This window comes from Nicotiana attenuata, chromosome 5, assembly GCF_001879085.1.
Source record: "Nicotiana attenuata strain UT chromosome 5, NIATTr2, whole genome shotgun sequence".
Taxonomy (NCBI): Eukaryota; Viridiplantae; Streptophyta; class Magnoliopsida; order Solanales; family Solanaceae; genus Nicotiana; species Nicotiana attenuata.
The window spans coordinates 44468487-44485083 of NC_031993.1; the positions used below are offsets into that span (position 1 = coordinate 44468487).

Sequence of the window (16597 nt, forward strand, 5' to 3'; positions counted from 1 at the left end):
CGACCAAGCTGCACCACACGCAATACCCAAAACCTTCAAAATGTCGTCGTACCTGAAAATATACGACGGCACAACGGACCCTGAAGATCATGTGACCCACTAGATCACCGCAGTAAAAGGCAACGACCTCGCCAGAGAGCATGTATCCTCCATCTTACTGAAGAAGTTCGGCGAAACCCTCACCGAGGGTGCCTTGACTTGGTATTCACAGTTGCCCACACGCTCGATTGAAACATTCGAAGAAATGGCCGACAAGTTGGTAACAGCCCATGCCGGAGCAAAAAAGGCGGATGCAAGGGTAAATGACATATTCGCCATCAAACAATCACCCGGAAAGGGGCTGAGGGACTTCCTCGCTCGATTTAACCGAGTAAAAATGACCCTACCAAATGTATCGGAAGGAATGGTCATGGCAGCCTTTCAAAACGGGTTGAATAGAAGCGGTTCGAGGGCAACCAAAAAGCTGCTAAGCTACCTCATGAAGTATTCCCCGACCACTTGGGACGAAATACACAATGCCTATTGCGAGCCGACGAAGATGACCTGAATGGTCCAACCTAACGGCTAACTTCGGTACAAGCTGAGTCCAGAAAGGATCGGAGAAACGACAACATGAGAGATAAGTAGGTTCATGGCCTAATCGAGAGAGACATCATCCCTACGTCAGAGGAACCCTCATGCCACCCCCTCGTCATGACGAAGGCCCATCCAGGCCACGAACAGGAACTCACCGAAGTGAGAGAGGTATGCCCCCTATTATCCGCTCACACTAAACAAAATTCAGGAAGGATAATAATGATTTTCAAATAAGACAAACAACTATGAAAAGATAGCATGACAATAGGAGAAGCGAAATCCCCCTCAGAAATAGTCTACGCACTGGAGAAACTCGGCCCAAAAGTGAAGTGGCCGCAGAAGATGAGATTCGACCCGAGCACCAGGAAGTCAAATGCCCCCTGCGAGTTCCACCAGGAGCGGGGGTCACAAAAACGAGGACTGTATCGCCCTAAGACAAAAGGTTGTGAACATGCTTCACCAAGGGCTATGAAAGAGCTGATGAGCGACCGGGAAGAGTCAACTTCGCCCGAGGACGTGAACAGCACCAGGGATTGCCCAAGCCAACTTCCCCAGCTCGAACCATTCAAATGATCATCGGAGGGGGCGACGACATGTCAATCAACAATGTGAAGTTTACCACCACCCACAAACTCAAACGGTCAATCACTCATGAACGGTATGACGAACTCGTAGAAAGTATCATTTTTGATAAGTTGGATATCCACTTTTTGGTTTTTCCTCACTACGACGCTCTTGTAATTACTTTACGCATCTTAGATACTGATGTAAAACGTATTATTGTTGATGATGGGAGTGGCGCGTGCATCATCCACCCTCGAGTTCTCGCACAAATGAAGCTCGAGGATAGGATAGTACCACACTACATCACATTGACGGGTTTAAATAATGTAGTTGAGCGAACATCCGGAGAAATCACACTGCCCGTCTTGGCCGGCGGTGTCACTTTTGAGACCACCTTCCACATCATGGACCAGGATACGGCGTACAACGCCATCATAGGTTGACCTTGGATACACGCCATGAAAGTCGTCCCTTCCAGCTTATATCAAGTGATCAAATTTCCCACCCCCTGGGGAATATTCAACATCCGAGGAGAGTAACGCACTGCCAGAGAATGCTATCGCATCGCCCAAGACTGCACATACACCCAACAACTGAAGTGCAAAGCCGATGAGGCATGCAATTAGCGAAGTCGGGGTCAGAAGGTGATGAAGGGAAAGACGTTATTAGGGACCCCGAGATCATAGAAGCTACAAGGTCAACCGTAGAGGATCTCGACCCCGTCTAACTCGATGATAACGACCACAACAAGTAAGCTTGCATCGGCCACAAGCTCCAAGAACCAGGTAAATTCCGTCAGTTCTTAAAAAATAACGTAGACCTGTTTGCTTTTTCCCATGCAGACATTCCAGGCATCCCAAAGGAGATAGCAACGCATAAATTGAATGGCGACCTATTCCACCCCCTAGTGAGGCAAGTTAGAAGAAAATTCAATGCCGCGATAAATGATGTTGTCCGCGAGGAGGTGGAGAAACTGCTTGAGAATGGCTCTATCAGAGAGTCAAAATCTCCAATGGGTCGCCAACGTGGTCATGGTAAAAAAGAAAAATGGGAAATGGCGGATGTGAGTAGACTTCACAGATTTGAACAAAAGCATGTCCGAAAGACTCATTCCCACTGCCCCATATCGACCAACTCATCAACGCAACGGCCGGGCACGAGCTATTAAGTTTCCTAGACGCGTATTCGGGTTACAACCAGATCCTCATGGAGGAGGAAGATCAGGAAAACCCCACTTTCATCACCCACCAGGGGACGTACTGCTACAGGGTTATGTCGTTCGGGTTGAAAAATGCAGGGGCGACATATTAGAGGCTGGTGACCAAAATGTTCAAAGATCAACTCGGAAAACCATGGAATTGTATTTAGACAACATGTTGGTCAAATCGAAAAGAAAGGAAGACCACATCAACCACTTGAGGGAAGCCTTCGACATACTCAGGAGATACGGCATGAAATTGAACCCCGAGAAATGTGCCTTCGGTGTAACCTCGAGAAAGTTCCTTGGTTTCTTTGTATCGCAATGAGGCATCGAGGTCAACCCCAACCAAATCAAGGCAATAGAGGGAATACCAGAGAACTTTACCAGCAAGAAGCAGGTGCAAAAGTTGACCGATCGTATAGCTGCCCTGACAAGATTCATCTCACGGTCCTCTGATAGGTGCCACAAATTTTTCGGCGTACTCAAAAAGGACAACGGACTCCAATGGAATTCCGAGTGTGTCGACGCCTTAAAGGAATTGAAGGCGTACCTGTCTTCGCCCCCGCTGCTTGCTAAGGCGGAGCCCGGAGAACGTCTCCTCATCTACCTGGCCATGTCCGATGTGGCGGTAATTGCAGTCCTGATCCGAGAAAATAAAGGTACACAGTCTCCAATCTACTATATTAGCAAAACTTTGGTCGACACTGAAACGAGGTACCCCCACCTCGAGAAGCTAGCCCTAGCCTTGGTCATAGCTTCACGAAATCTTAGACCCTATTTCCAGTGCCACCCCATCTCAGTGGTCACGACCTTTCCTCTAAGGAGCATCCTTCACAAACCCGAGTTGTCGGGTAGGTTGGCTAAATGGGCCATAGAACTGAGCGAGCACGATATAACCTATCAGCCGCGAACGGCGATAAAGTCGCAAGTACTTACCGACTTCGTCACCGACTTCAATGCAAAAATAGTGCCCGAAGTCGAATGGGAAGCCGCCAGTACTTCCCCAAAATACACGACCTATGGATTTTGTACACCGACGGTGCCTCAAACGCGTTAGGATCTGGACTGGGACTCGTGCTCGAGGTCCCAACAGGTGAAATAATTGGCCAGTCCATACGGTGCCCTGATATGACTAACAATAAGGCCGAGTATGAGGCCTTGATTGCGGGATTAAAATTGGCACTCAAGAACGGAGCACGACAAGTAGTCCTACGATGCGACTCACAACTCGTCGTCAATCAAGTCACATGGACTTTCCAAATCAAGGAACAGAGGTTACAAAAATACCATGCCAAAATCTGCAAACTGTTACCTGAGTTTGATGAATGTCGGCTCGACCAAATACCTCGAGCGCAGAACATCGAAGCGGACGACCTCGCCAAACTGGCGGCTGCCACCAAAAGCATAATCGGAGAAAGAAACGTGGTTACTTTCCTCCACTCGTCGATCGACCAAATCGAGGTACGCACTATTAACCTAACTTGGGACCGGCGTAATCGTATTGTCACATACCTGCAGGACGGTGTGCTTCCGAACGACAAAAAAGAAGCCAAAAAACTTCGAATACAAGCAGCCAGGAATAGCGTCATCAACAATGAAAAAGGAAGCGGTCGAGCCCTAGTCAAATGCCTCATACGAGCAGGGTACTATTGGCCCACAATGAAAAAGGAAGCCGCCGACCTCGTGAAAAAATGCGAACAATACCAAAGATACGCCCCCATGATCCATCAAGCAGGCGAGCACCTCCACTCCGTCACCTCGCCTTGGACTTTCATCAAATGGGGGATGGACATCGTCGGCCCCCTCCCAGCAGGACGAGGTAACGTACGATTTCTTTTAGGTTTAACTGACTATTTTTCAAAGTGGGTGGAAGCAGGTGCATTCTCCCAAATACGCGAAAGAAGTGATCACATTCATATGGAGGAATATCATATGCGAAAACGAGCCCCAATTCACTGGGAAAAATATCACCGAGTTCTTTGAAAAATGGCACATCAAAAGAATACTCTTCACGCTATATCATCTCGCGGGCAACGGTCAGGCGGAGTCCTCCAACAAGTCAATATTGAACATCATGAAGAAGAAGCTCGAGAACGCCAAGGGACTGTGGCAGGAATTGCTGCTAGAAGTGTTATGGGCATACCGTACAACGCCAAAAACGAGCACAGGAGAAACACCATACTCGCTAGTCTATGGGACTGATGTAGTAATACCAGTCGAGATCGAAGAACCAAGTCTGAGGTACTCACACAAAATCGGGCCGGCTAAAGACGAAAGAAGGAGGCAAGACCTCGACGAGGCCGAAGAACGAAGAGATATGGCCTACATAAGAATGGTCGCTCAGAAGCAACAGGCAGAGCGATACTACAACAAAAAGGCCAAGATCAGACCGCTCAAAGTCAGAGACTACGTACTCAAAGCCAAAACACAAGCAAGCAAAGATCCACGGGAAGGAAATATAGGAATTAATTGGGACGGCCCATATAAAATTACGGCGGCAGCAAGCAAAGGGTCATTACAACTAGAAACAATGGAGGGGAAGCTATTACCAAACAACTGGAACATCGCCCACCTCAAGTACTTAAACTTCTAAGGAAAGATGTTCTCCGAGCGTACTCTTTTTCCCTCACCTGAGTTTTGTCCCAATTGGATTTTCCGGGGAGGTTTTTAACTAGGCGATAAGGAGGACATCTCGAAGTTTAAGGCTCGAGCAGGTTAGATTACAAGTTGGCAAGTTCATTGCTCGACCCCTCGAATACTTCTCCGGGCCGAACAATAAAGGGACTAGATAGACTGGGACTGGAATACCAGCCCGAAAAATGTGTAAACTTCTCGAATGTATATACGTAAGCAAAGCACACAAACACTTTATGTTCGCCTGTCTCCACCAAGTTTTAACTCCGCACCAATCAATGCGCTTATATTCGACCTCGTTTGAATCACATATGAGTCAACATTTGACCTCGCTCGAATCGACACACATTCGACCTTGTTCGAATTAATTAAAGTGATATTCGACCTCGTTTGAATCAACTACGAGTCAACATTAGACCTCGCTCGAATTGACTCACATTCGACCTTGTTCGAATTAATCAAAGTGACATTCAACCTCGTTCGAATCAACTACTAGTCAACATTCGACTTCGCTCGGATCGACTTATATTCGACCTCGTTCGAATCAAATATAAGTCAACATTCGACCTCGCTCGAATCGACTCACATTCAACCTTGTTCGAATTAATTAAAGTGACATTCGGCCTCGTTCAAATCACTACGAGTCAACATTCGACCTCGCTCGGATCGACTCACATTCGACCTTGTTCGAATTAATTAAAGTGACATTCGACCTCGTTCGAATCAAATACGAGTCAACATTCGACCTCGCTCGAATCGACTCACATTCGACCTTGTTCGAATTAATTAAAGTGACAATTGACCTTGCTCGAATCAACTCACATTCGAACTCATTCGAATTAATTACGAGTAACATTCCTCACTCGAATTATCGCACATCGACCTCGTTCCAATTTTAAAAAAAAATTATTCGACCACACTCGAATTCAACTCATACTCAACCGGATCTGAGTTTCGATTTACAAGTTAACTTCGTTTGAGTTAATTACGACGACATGGGACTTCACCCAGATTCAATCAAAGATAGACTCGACCATGTTCGAGATAGCACACACCGACACAATTCTTCTGAAGCAACTATTTGAAAAATGTTCAAAGAAAAATAAAAGACCAATAACGTACAGCAAAGGGTTATGTTCATTCCATTCCAAAAAAGTATATTACAAATGGCCCGAAAGACTCCCACACAAAAAAAGAGAAGACCAAAACCAAGTACAAAGTACTACTCCACGTCGTCCCCACCTTCATTGCCGTCGCCTTCACCACCCGGCCCAGTAGCTCCGTCTCCGCCATCGCCTTGAGGATATTCATCTTCGTACCAGACATTTTGCTCGAGTTCGTCCAATTCTTCTTCCTCCTCGCTGTCGCCGGTTCTCGAAGTAGCTGGGTCACAACCGCAAGCAATCCTAGCTTCTCGCGCCTTGACACGAGCATCCTTAAAGTTGGCCTCAGGAACCTTCCCCGCCGTCATCAAGTTCTTAAGAATGTCCAGCTGAGCCTCGGCGTGGATCCACATCTCGCATAAGTGTCGCACAACATCGGGAAAAGCGAAAGTATGAGATGAGGACGGTCAGGCCAACAGTCGCGCCTTCTCGGCCTTAAGAGCTGCAACTTGATCACTAAGGCTTGAAACCTCTCTCTCGAGCCCACCAATTTGCTTATCAAGTCGTGCCTCCCTGAGCACGGCCATTTCCGCTTCACTCGCCTTTTCAGATCTAAGGACACGGATGACCTCCTCCAATGTCGCCACCTTCACTAAGGCCATCATCCTAACCTCTTCGGCTTTCTCTAACTCTGTCGCCTTTCCAGTCAACACATCACTCAGGTCATTGGCCCTGATCGAACTCCGCTCAAGCTCAGCCCGCAGGGATGCTACTTGAGATTGAAGATCGACGCACTCGACCGCAATCTCCATGCTCACCTCGAGCTCGACGTCCCTGGCCCTAAGCGCTCCCTCGAGCTCGATTCATCTGCCGACGACTCACATGAGCTCATCGTCCTTCTGCTTCAGCTCATCCCTGAGATATTGGAATTTACCATCCACGCCGAATCGGCGACACAACTCACGATGCTTGGCACAATACTCTTTATATTTGGACTCCATCCTTTGGAACAAAGCCCTCTTCTTATCTTCCCGGCGGGCGCATTCAATCTCCAAAATAAGGGTCTAATGAACAGGCAAAAGCAAAAGGTAATCAGCAAAAACAAATACTGTAAAAGACGAGAGAAAAGGGGTATGTAAACTCGAAAAGGCAAAAACTTACCCTCAAAGCCATTCCAGATATGCCTAACGACAAATCGGAATCCTTGAATGTCTGTAATGTCCTACTCTCGGCGCCAGTACAAAGAGGAAGCAAAGAAAGAACTATACTCTCTGTGTTCGTCAACAAATTACAGTCCAGGGAAATGACGATAGCACGAGTAGATCCCTATGTTCTCACCTCTACCCGAGTCAGTCCCTCGTCAAACATCCATATCTCTTCGGGGTTGTTGTCGGAATGGGATTCGTCACCATCTACGGCCATATTTTCCCCCTCTCTTTGGCAGGTGAAGGTACGTCAGCCCGCTCTGATGTTGACGGATCACTCCTCGGAATAACCTCAGCCGCCTCTGATTGCCCTTCCTTCCACGGCGACCCCTAGCAAGGAAGCAATCTCCACATTTGAAGGGGGCGCAGTCTCTGCGTCCAAAGCTACGTCGCTCTCCGGTGCGGCCGCGGCCCGCTCGTGACCTCCCCCCGCTGGCTCTTTGTTCTCTATCACCTCGTCGCCAACCACTATTCATGATGACTTATCGGCTTGAGGCTTCTTTTCTTTTCAAGCTGAGTAGAAATTTCATAAGAGAAGAAAGTTCTCCTCCTTTTTAGCGGAACCGCTTCCTCCTTACCCTGAGATGACTCGTCCACTAAATGTAAAATTGGAGAAGTCAGAGTCTCTGCTGATAGGGCAGCCGCCCGACGGAATAGGCCTTTGCGGAGCCGGTGTCCGAGAAGAAACAGCAATCTGAACGGACTCGCCTACGGTCGCAGCGGTCAGAGATCCGGTCGAGGCACCTGATTGACGAAAAGCGGGAGTAGGAGCCCTCGCCCTCCTCGGAGCCCTCCGACCTATCAACAAAGAAAGACTAGGTGAAGTAATAAAGAACGGTATATAAAGGGTGAAGCAACCAATATCGAAACCAGTTGACTCATCGGTCGGAGAAGGTTTACGGCCAAACTTCTTATTAAAATGCAAACAACTCACGGATCCCCACCGTGTACGGTAAAATCTGGCTCACCCAATCGCGAATGTTGGCGACCAACGTAGGAGGATCCTTCTCGGCTGCGTAAAAATGGAAGAACGATTAAGCACCAAAGAGACAACATACTACAATTAGCAAAAATACTTACGAGCGAAGTTCCACTCCTCGAGGAATCCGTTGGGGTTCATCACCACGTGCTCCGTCCTCACGTAGAAGACCCAAAATCGACGATTTATCTTATCGTCCATCTTCACCACCAATCCCTTGATCCCGCGGTGGCGGAGGTGTATCATCGTACCCTTGTGAAAACTTGGGGCGAAGAGGTGTAGCAGATGGCAAAGGGAAATCCCGCAGTTGGCCAGCTCCGCGTACTTTGTCAGCATAAGGAATAACTTATAGATATACGGGGAGATTTGGGCTGGGTAGATGCCATAGTAGCGACAAAAGTCCTCCATCAATGATGGAAGAGGGAGCGAATAACCCACGACGAATGGATACGTGTAGAATGCGCAGTATAGGGCGATGAACTTGCACCACATCGTCACCAGTAGGGACAAGGTCGATATGGTATAGGATTCAGAATTTAGCCCTAAGTTCAACAAGGGCCGCCGCATCCATCTCGGAAACAACAGGCTTAGGATCTTCTTCAGGCCGCTTCGAGAAGTCCGACCTGGCCCTCTCTGAGCGTGGAATTATTTTATCCACAGTGGGGAAACTCTCGTCTTCTGCAGTAATGGTTTCTCCTTCGTCATGAGGAGGCATGACCACCGTCAATGGAACTGGATCAAAAGTTCCCTCAAGGTTAGAAGGTGCACTAGCCATTCTTTAACACGTATATAGGAAGGAATCGCAGATATAAAAGAGGAAATAAAGGCAGAGGATGTTAAAAGAAGGGAGAAATAAAGATGCAAGAGCTCTGAAGAGAAGAAGGGAAAAACCTGAAGATTCGAATGCTTAGAAATGCAACAAACCAAATGGAGAGTTCCCATCCCTATTTATAAGTATACATGCGCCCTTATTGAGGATGCAAAGCGCTGCCACATTAATTTCGAAACAAAAGGAGCACGGGAAACGACGTAACGTATCGGGAACATGCGTCATAATGACGCATAATGTTATGACGTAACAGGCAGATGTGGCTCTCGAAGCGCCACGTCGTCACTACACCGTGAAAATGTTACTACTCGACTTACACGCCTAAATCTCTCAAATTGCAACTAGTGAAGTCCGTCCACCGAGCTCGTCCAAAAACAACCTCGATAGGCCGAGGGACTAACTGTATGGGTCAAAATCTGATTTAAGAAAGCCCAGCACAAGGATAGCTAAGAGGCGATTAGGCCGAGGTCGTACATAGGATTAAAGGAACTTACTGGCGGGCTGCTGATAGGGGCCAAGGTCGAAAGTTCAGGCCAGCAAATAACGGCTAGTTTTGTAATAAGATATTTAGGAGAATATTCCATTGAATATTCTCTGCACTTGTATTCTAGGTTAGGTTAGAAGCATGTCCCATATAAATAGAAAGGTAGAGAGAAGAAAATGGGCAAGTAATATTCTATGTGATAAGAGCTCTCTTGAAAAGTTGACTCTCAAGAAAAAAACATTACCTTTCAAAAGAGATTTGATTTGTTGTTTATTCCATATTTCTCGCATCAGGTCCGAGAAAGCTCCCTATATTCTCATATCCTCTTGTCTTACATAATTTTCAGAGAGAGGAATCATCCACCTCATTCAATATTGGGTGAATCCTTCTCTCTATTTACATTTAGTGCCATTTAATATACTTATTGCTCATCATTATTCCCCCTTCATTCATGACCGTGTCATTTAATGTATGCCGCATTTAATCTGATTAAAGCAACCCCATGTTATCAGCATAAACATACTCCAAATCTAGAAATTATTATCCTTAACTAGGATTTACCTGTTATCTTCTTATCTAATTAGTTTAACAAAAGGTTTTATACTTTTTGGTCAAACAACACCTACACTAGTAGAAGTAGCATGTACCTATTAAATGTGCGCACAGACTGACCATGACATCACCATTATATTATACAAAAAGAGTGTGTGATCTGCCATTCCTGCTACTTGGCTTAGGGTTATAAGTTTGAAATGTTACACGGAGAACCAAACTGGATGTTTGTAATAGAAAAGTGCTACTGGGGTGTCATATGGGAATAGATGTTTAATTTGGCCGTTAAAGTATAAATCCTCAAGATGAGTCGCAGATATGCGGATGTTAATTAAGATGAATGTGTGGTCATATAAGATTAGATAAGATTGAAAATGACTACACTATAGAAGGTGCATGAAGCACACGTTGAGGAAAAAAGAGAGTGGCACTTGAGATTTTGGATCATATGTCTTGTTGTCGACGTCCAGATGCATGTGTAACCATAGTGAGTGAAAATATTAAAAGGAGATAAAGTATACCTAAAATCACGTGGAAGGAAGCTAAAAGACCTACAGTTTCTTGAAATTCATGTAGACTTGGCAAAAGATTAGGCACAGTTGAAGAAAAAGATCCACATATGCGATACAATTAGCTTGACATATGTTGTCATAGTTACTACATTTATTTTAGGTCATATGTTCTGTAGGAATATTTTTGCTCTATCTAAGATTTTTATGCAAATAGAAAATATAGAAAACTTTAACATTTTCTATTTTTATTTTATGTTGTATATTGTTGGCTAAGATGAATTTAAAAAAAAATACATGATTATTGACAATTCATAAAGCCGGCTCCAACTTGTTTGTTATTGAGGCATTTCAAGGACTCAAAATTAATCGAACAGTAAGAGGTTTGGCTTGCTTGGGTTTCTTAATGCACTGTAAATGGCAGATTGACAAACTGGCTACCAATCTAAGTTCATGCACAATGTTTGTCACTGTCCTCGATTGCATAGCGCGGTCAATGTCAATCGCCCACCAAGTTGAGTTAGAACTTGTTTGTGTGGTTATTACCTATTGTTTCGTATTGTTACGTTGATTGTTACTTGAATTTTATTGCAGCGTATCAGTAAATCCGTCACTATATAATGAGGGAAAGTGTCACTTATGTAATGACCAATAGATGTGGTCCCATCGTCACCTTGTTTATTCTCTCGTTTTACCCTTTCTTATTATTAAGCAATCCTATTTTATTATTTATCCTACGTTTTTATATAATAATTCTACCATCTCCCTTACTTTTTCTTCGCAATATTGCAAGTTTATTCTTCATAATGTTGGTGCATGATATCATGAAACAACAACAAATAATACAATCTATCCGAACATTATATACATTAAAACAATACACAGTACAATACAATACATTATGAAATAATACATAACAACCATCCAAACAAGCCGTTAAGAAAAACCACATGCATAATGGCAAGGACAAATAGCTGAATTATTCACTTAAAGGTGCCACAAGCAAAATCAGTTTAATAGTATAATATGCTCTCACCCATTGACTAAGCTAGTTAATGCGTACAACTCAGTAATTATCAACTCAGTAGTTAAAGAAGCATTAGAACACTAGGAATTATCAACTCTCTAGTTGAAAAGGAATATCATCCTTGAAACCAAATTATTAACAGACATGCACTATAAAGCAAATCGATGTCACAAATCAAACCATCTCCCTATTTTTGGGGGTAACAAGATGACACATTTTTTCAAAACAAGAAAAAGAAAAATAGATGGCATTCTAATTGTACAATTCTCCCCGCGGCGTGTTTGCGTTTCCTAAACATCTTCGGAGGGCAAGGGGATCAGTCAACCATCAGTTAGACCATACATGGACCAGCCCAAGACTGTTTCCAGTATAGATTTCATTATGCACTTCATCATAGAAAAGGGCAGTGATATCTTCCAGGGCTTCTGCAACCGTGCAACTAATTCTGGAAGCTCGGATACGCTTCTTAGAGTTGCAACTTCTACCACCATGCTCATTGCAACTGGGACTGCAACTACAATCATCTGAGCTAAGGCTGTCAGTTGCTTTTATTTTAGCAAGGCATTTGCCAGTCAAAATGTTGCTGATATTGATCGATCCAGCTGTAAAACCAGGTCAGTCATTTTCAGATATCTATAAACAAGCACAGAATATCAAAAATTAATCAAAGAGGCAAGCATCAAGATTTACTAAATCACCTTGCTTCCAACCACCCAGGTCATAACCACACCATTTACTTTATATCTCTAAAAGCTTAATTAACAATGCAGGTACAGCGATATTTTTGTGAGAATAAACTGACATACAGGTATGTCAGCCTTAATCATATTTATGATGATTAGTCTCACATCCAAAGGTCTATTATGCTTTTCAAACAAGACGAAAGAATGTTATGAAATTCTCACACTGACATACCTGTTCCTTCGGATAAAGAATCGTCAGAATCAGCTTTGCAATATGAAATAATAAGGTCCTGATCACTAGTAATGTAAATGTTGTTTGTATTGCAATCAGGATGCCATAGTAGGTGATCCTCAAATGAAGTCACAAGCTCCCCACGGAAGTTCCAAACAGCTACTGTTCTGTTTCTGAACGTCAAGAATAATTGATTCTCATACAGAAATATAAATGCTGATGGGGTCATGAATTCGGCTCTGCTAACTTCTGTCAACTCAGAATTGCGTACCTATATTCAACAGCTATTAGATTTGATGATAAACGAAGATAAAAGACATTGCAGAGAAGGCGAGAGAAACTCACATCAAGAATCTGAAGATTTTCATTCTCTTGTTTGACAAGAAGCTTTTCATTGAACTGTTCAATGAAATCCACCTTCTTATTTCGGTGGAGCAGATGGTTGAAAGATTTAAGAACAGTACCATCCTCAATCGAGAGAATCTTTAAAGGAACATGGCCGCTAGCTTTGGTAAATATTAGCAACATGATTCCTGGACTGCTAGAAGGGGAAACGAAAAGAGAACGAAAGTTATGAGTCAAGAAAACCAGTTCTTGACAATCAAACTACTGCAAGTTTATGAAGTACTTAACAGAACAGACCAGACTTCCCTTTAGTACATTATTCTATCTCAACAGGTATCCCAATAGAATCATAAGAATAAAAAGTTGAGTCAAGAAAACCAGTTCTTGACAAATCGAACTGCTGCAACTTTATGAGAAGTACATATGAAAAACACAACAGACCAGACTTCCATTTAGTACATTATTCAATCTACATCCTTTTCTGCACTTCATCACAATCTTTCAGCTGTTGAAACTTAGAGAGCATTGCTAATCCCAGAAACAAGAGGAATCTCAAAAGAATCATAAGAATAAAAAGTTGAGTCAAGAAAACCAGTTCTTGACAAATCGAACTGCTGCAAGTTTATGAGAGTACATATGAAAAACACAACCAGACTTCCATTTAGTACATTATTCTATCTACTAAAAGCATCCTTTGTGTTTGTCACCAGACACAAACAAACACATATACAGGGATGCAAAGAAAATAAAACAATCTAAAGATAAACAAAAAAACAGAGACAAGTAAAACAGGAGAACAAGAACCATCTAGAATACAATCAAAAACTTAGAAAGAAATGGAGTTAGCACTCTAGCGAACATATAAGAACACATATCCATATACTAAAGGCGTCTGCCGTGCAAGATTCTGTAGAGCATTTCCATGCACATAAGTTATAACACAACTCATCACGGCAATAATGAGCATGCTAATGCATACTTGCAAAAGCAATGAAGTTACCTGATTTTAATCTCTTGAACATTTTTGTCGGAAATCGAGTATAACATCGTATAATTCTTCAGGTCAAACACCTTGTATATGCTGTCAAAATGAAACAGGATTGTAACATTGAAATTCTTTACCAAAATTAATCACATCATCCAGAAAGGACTTCAGTACAGGAAGTTATACCTATCCTGGGCAGAGTAAGTAAGTACTTTCCCATTTACATCATCAAACTCCACAAAACCAGGCCATTTTAATGATTCCGACTCGAATAGAGCAAATCCAGCATCTGGTTTACCCCTCCTTATGTATCTAATTTCATTGATATAAAGATATCGTATTACTACCAAATAAAACATTCAACAGAATCTGATCAAACAATAATATTAAAATTTCATACTCAATCCTTGTCGTTCTGCATTTTAAGGAACTGAAATTATCTGAAGCATAGACCGAAACAGTGATTAACGAGTCATTGTTTTTATTGTAAAACAAGCTTCGTATGACTTCGTCTGGACTGACATTCAAAAAGCATATCCTCCTGTTTGTTTCTGCACCACCAGTAATGTATATCAATTACCTTTCAATCACAAAGGTGCTCATAGAAGAAATATAACATTGAGAATTACCAATCTTCATTCTTTACCTCGGCTAAATGCTGCACAGACACCAGATTGTGCAAGGGCGAAAACAATATCACGTGCAGCAACTATCTCAATTATCTTTGACCTTTTCTTAAGAAATGGAAGTACCATGGCACTATGACCTTTCGGATCATGGGTATCATATTCCTCCTACAGATCACGTACAAAAACTGTCATTACTAATAAGTGAGAGCAGCATCCTAAAATAATGAACAACTAATTCAACTAAGGATATTTTAGTTTTTATTCAGGCAACCAACAATTACCACATGCAAGATCATAAAAAGATAGGATGCCCATCTTAAGCAACTAATAATGAAAATGGTCACTTGCAACAGTCCAGATTATAACAAATAAGGACACATAAAAAAAAACATATAAAAAATCTCCCAACTAATCCAATATACAAAATACGTTTTTTCACAGCTTTATAGAGCCCTTCACAAGTTTCTACCAACATGAAAGACATAATTCAACTAACATTTCTCCAGTATTGACGGAAATCTGACCACCAAACTGAATTAGGCAAAATAAAAGATAAAATTTCTATTAAAATTCTACAAATTGCTCAGGCCATGAAGATCAGACAGACTCCAAATCATAACAGAACACTGCTGTTTGGAAATGCACCATAAGACATATAAGCAGCAACCTCATCCTAGGAAAACAAGTCGGTTAAAAAGGATGCAAAAGGCATCTTTTTCCCCTTTGTATTTAATCCGCTAACTGCCTAATATAGCTGTTTCAAAAACTTAAGCAGTAAGGAAGCAACTGGAGAGCTGCTTGCCAACATAATTATTCGAAATTGGAAGCGTGAAGAAAACTTGTAACTAGATGTGTTGCACAACTTATAATAGATCACGTAATATTAAATTCCAATAAATTGTAGACAAAAGATATCACAATTCTGATGCAACACATCTCGAATAACATCGCTTACCTATCCAGTAAACATATTTTTGCCTAATAAATACTCCTGAATTCCCTTTTATATAGCATTATTTTTGTTTTAGTCTGTTCCAGAAAGACTGACGTTTTCCTTATTTGAAAATTCTTTAACTTTAAACTTCTAATTCCACCCTTAATGACATGCTCTTATAGTGATAAAAATATCATGACATGTCTAAAACCACAAGTTCTTTTTTCTTTTCTTTTCTTTTTTAAAAAAGTTTTAGAACCACAAGTTCTACGGATACTTTTGGGGTATGTTCCAAAACCCTTTCTTTTTTAAACTCCGTGCACAGTCAAACACCACAATAAAAAATGAAATGGAGGGAGCAGCAAAAATAATTTACACTATATGTTGGCCAAATTGATGCAAAATGTTAAACTTCAGCACCAAGACTCTAACAAACAAGAGTTCAACAAAGGAAACAATAATTGAACTTAAACACATGAAATAAGGGGACTGAAGCTGAATTGCAAGGGAAAATGCTGGACGAAGAGAAGTGCAGAGTCGTGGAGGAATGAGCAATTGAGCATAAGTTGAAGAACTGAGAAAAAAAAGGAGAAGAAGAAAGGAAGAGAAGAATCACATAGGATTCTGAATTGTTATTCATCCTACTTTGCCAAAAAACAAAGGATACTTATATACTTTTATAGCAAAAAGTTGAAGAGGCATGAAAAAAATCGGATTTGATAGATAGTCAAGATCTGGTTGGTGGTTTTAAGGATTGCAAAATGGCCTAACACCCCCCCTAAACATGCATCAGTTTTTCAAGCAAGCTACCAAACTTACGAGTTTTTTCATTTTAATACCTCTACTTGATAGTATGAGTATTAATAAACGTCTCTGACCGTTGATCATGCTTATGTGGCAGTGACATAGGTGATGTGGATAACGTGCGTGCGAATCACGCCGTTAACGCATGTGAATACAATAATTTTGATTTAAACAAATACTAAATTAGAAAGAAAAAAAATTACAAATGAAGAAAGAAAAAGAAAAAGGACCTTGACAGTTCTCCCCTCCCCCTCCCTTTCTTTTCTTCGCCAATAGCCATATCCCCTTTCTTCCCCCATCTAACAACCTCGCTAATCCGCCC

General features: G+C 42.3%; 1 protein-coding gene across 2 annotated transcripts in view; it reads right to left on the reverse strand.

Moving 5' to 3' along the window:
* The window catches only part of LOC109225740, an 8326-nt gene continuing 3323 nt past the window's right edge, over positions 11595 to 16597 (reverse strand). The window contains exons 2-8 of one of the 2 annotated variants that reach the window (XM_019390509.1): positions 14555 to 14702; positions 14309 to 14459; positions 14095 to 14220; positions 13924 to 14004; positions 12924 to 13119; positions 12579 to 12849; positions 11595 to 12265 (exon numbers count right to left, since the gene is read on the reverse strand). In XM_019390509.1, the coding sequence (XP_019246054.1) occupies positions 11991 to 12265; positions 12579 to 12849; positions 12924 to 13119; positions 13924 to 14004; positions 14095 to 14220; positions 14309 to 14459; positions 14555 to 14702 (1248 nt within the window). In that variant the 3' untranslated portion in view covers positions 11595 to 11990. The remainder of the gene's footprint in view (positions 12266 to 12578; positions 12850 to 12923; positions 13120 to 13923; positions 14005 to 14094; positions 14221 to 14308; positions 14460 to 14554; positions 14703 to 16597) is intronic. The other variant, XM_019390510.1, reaches the window with a different exon arrangement.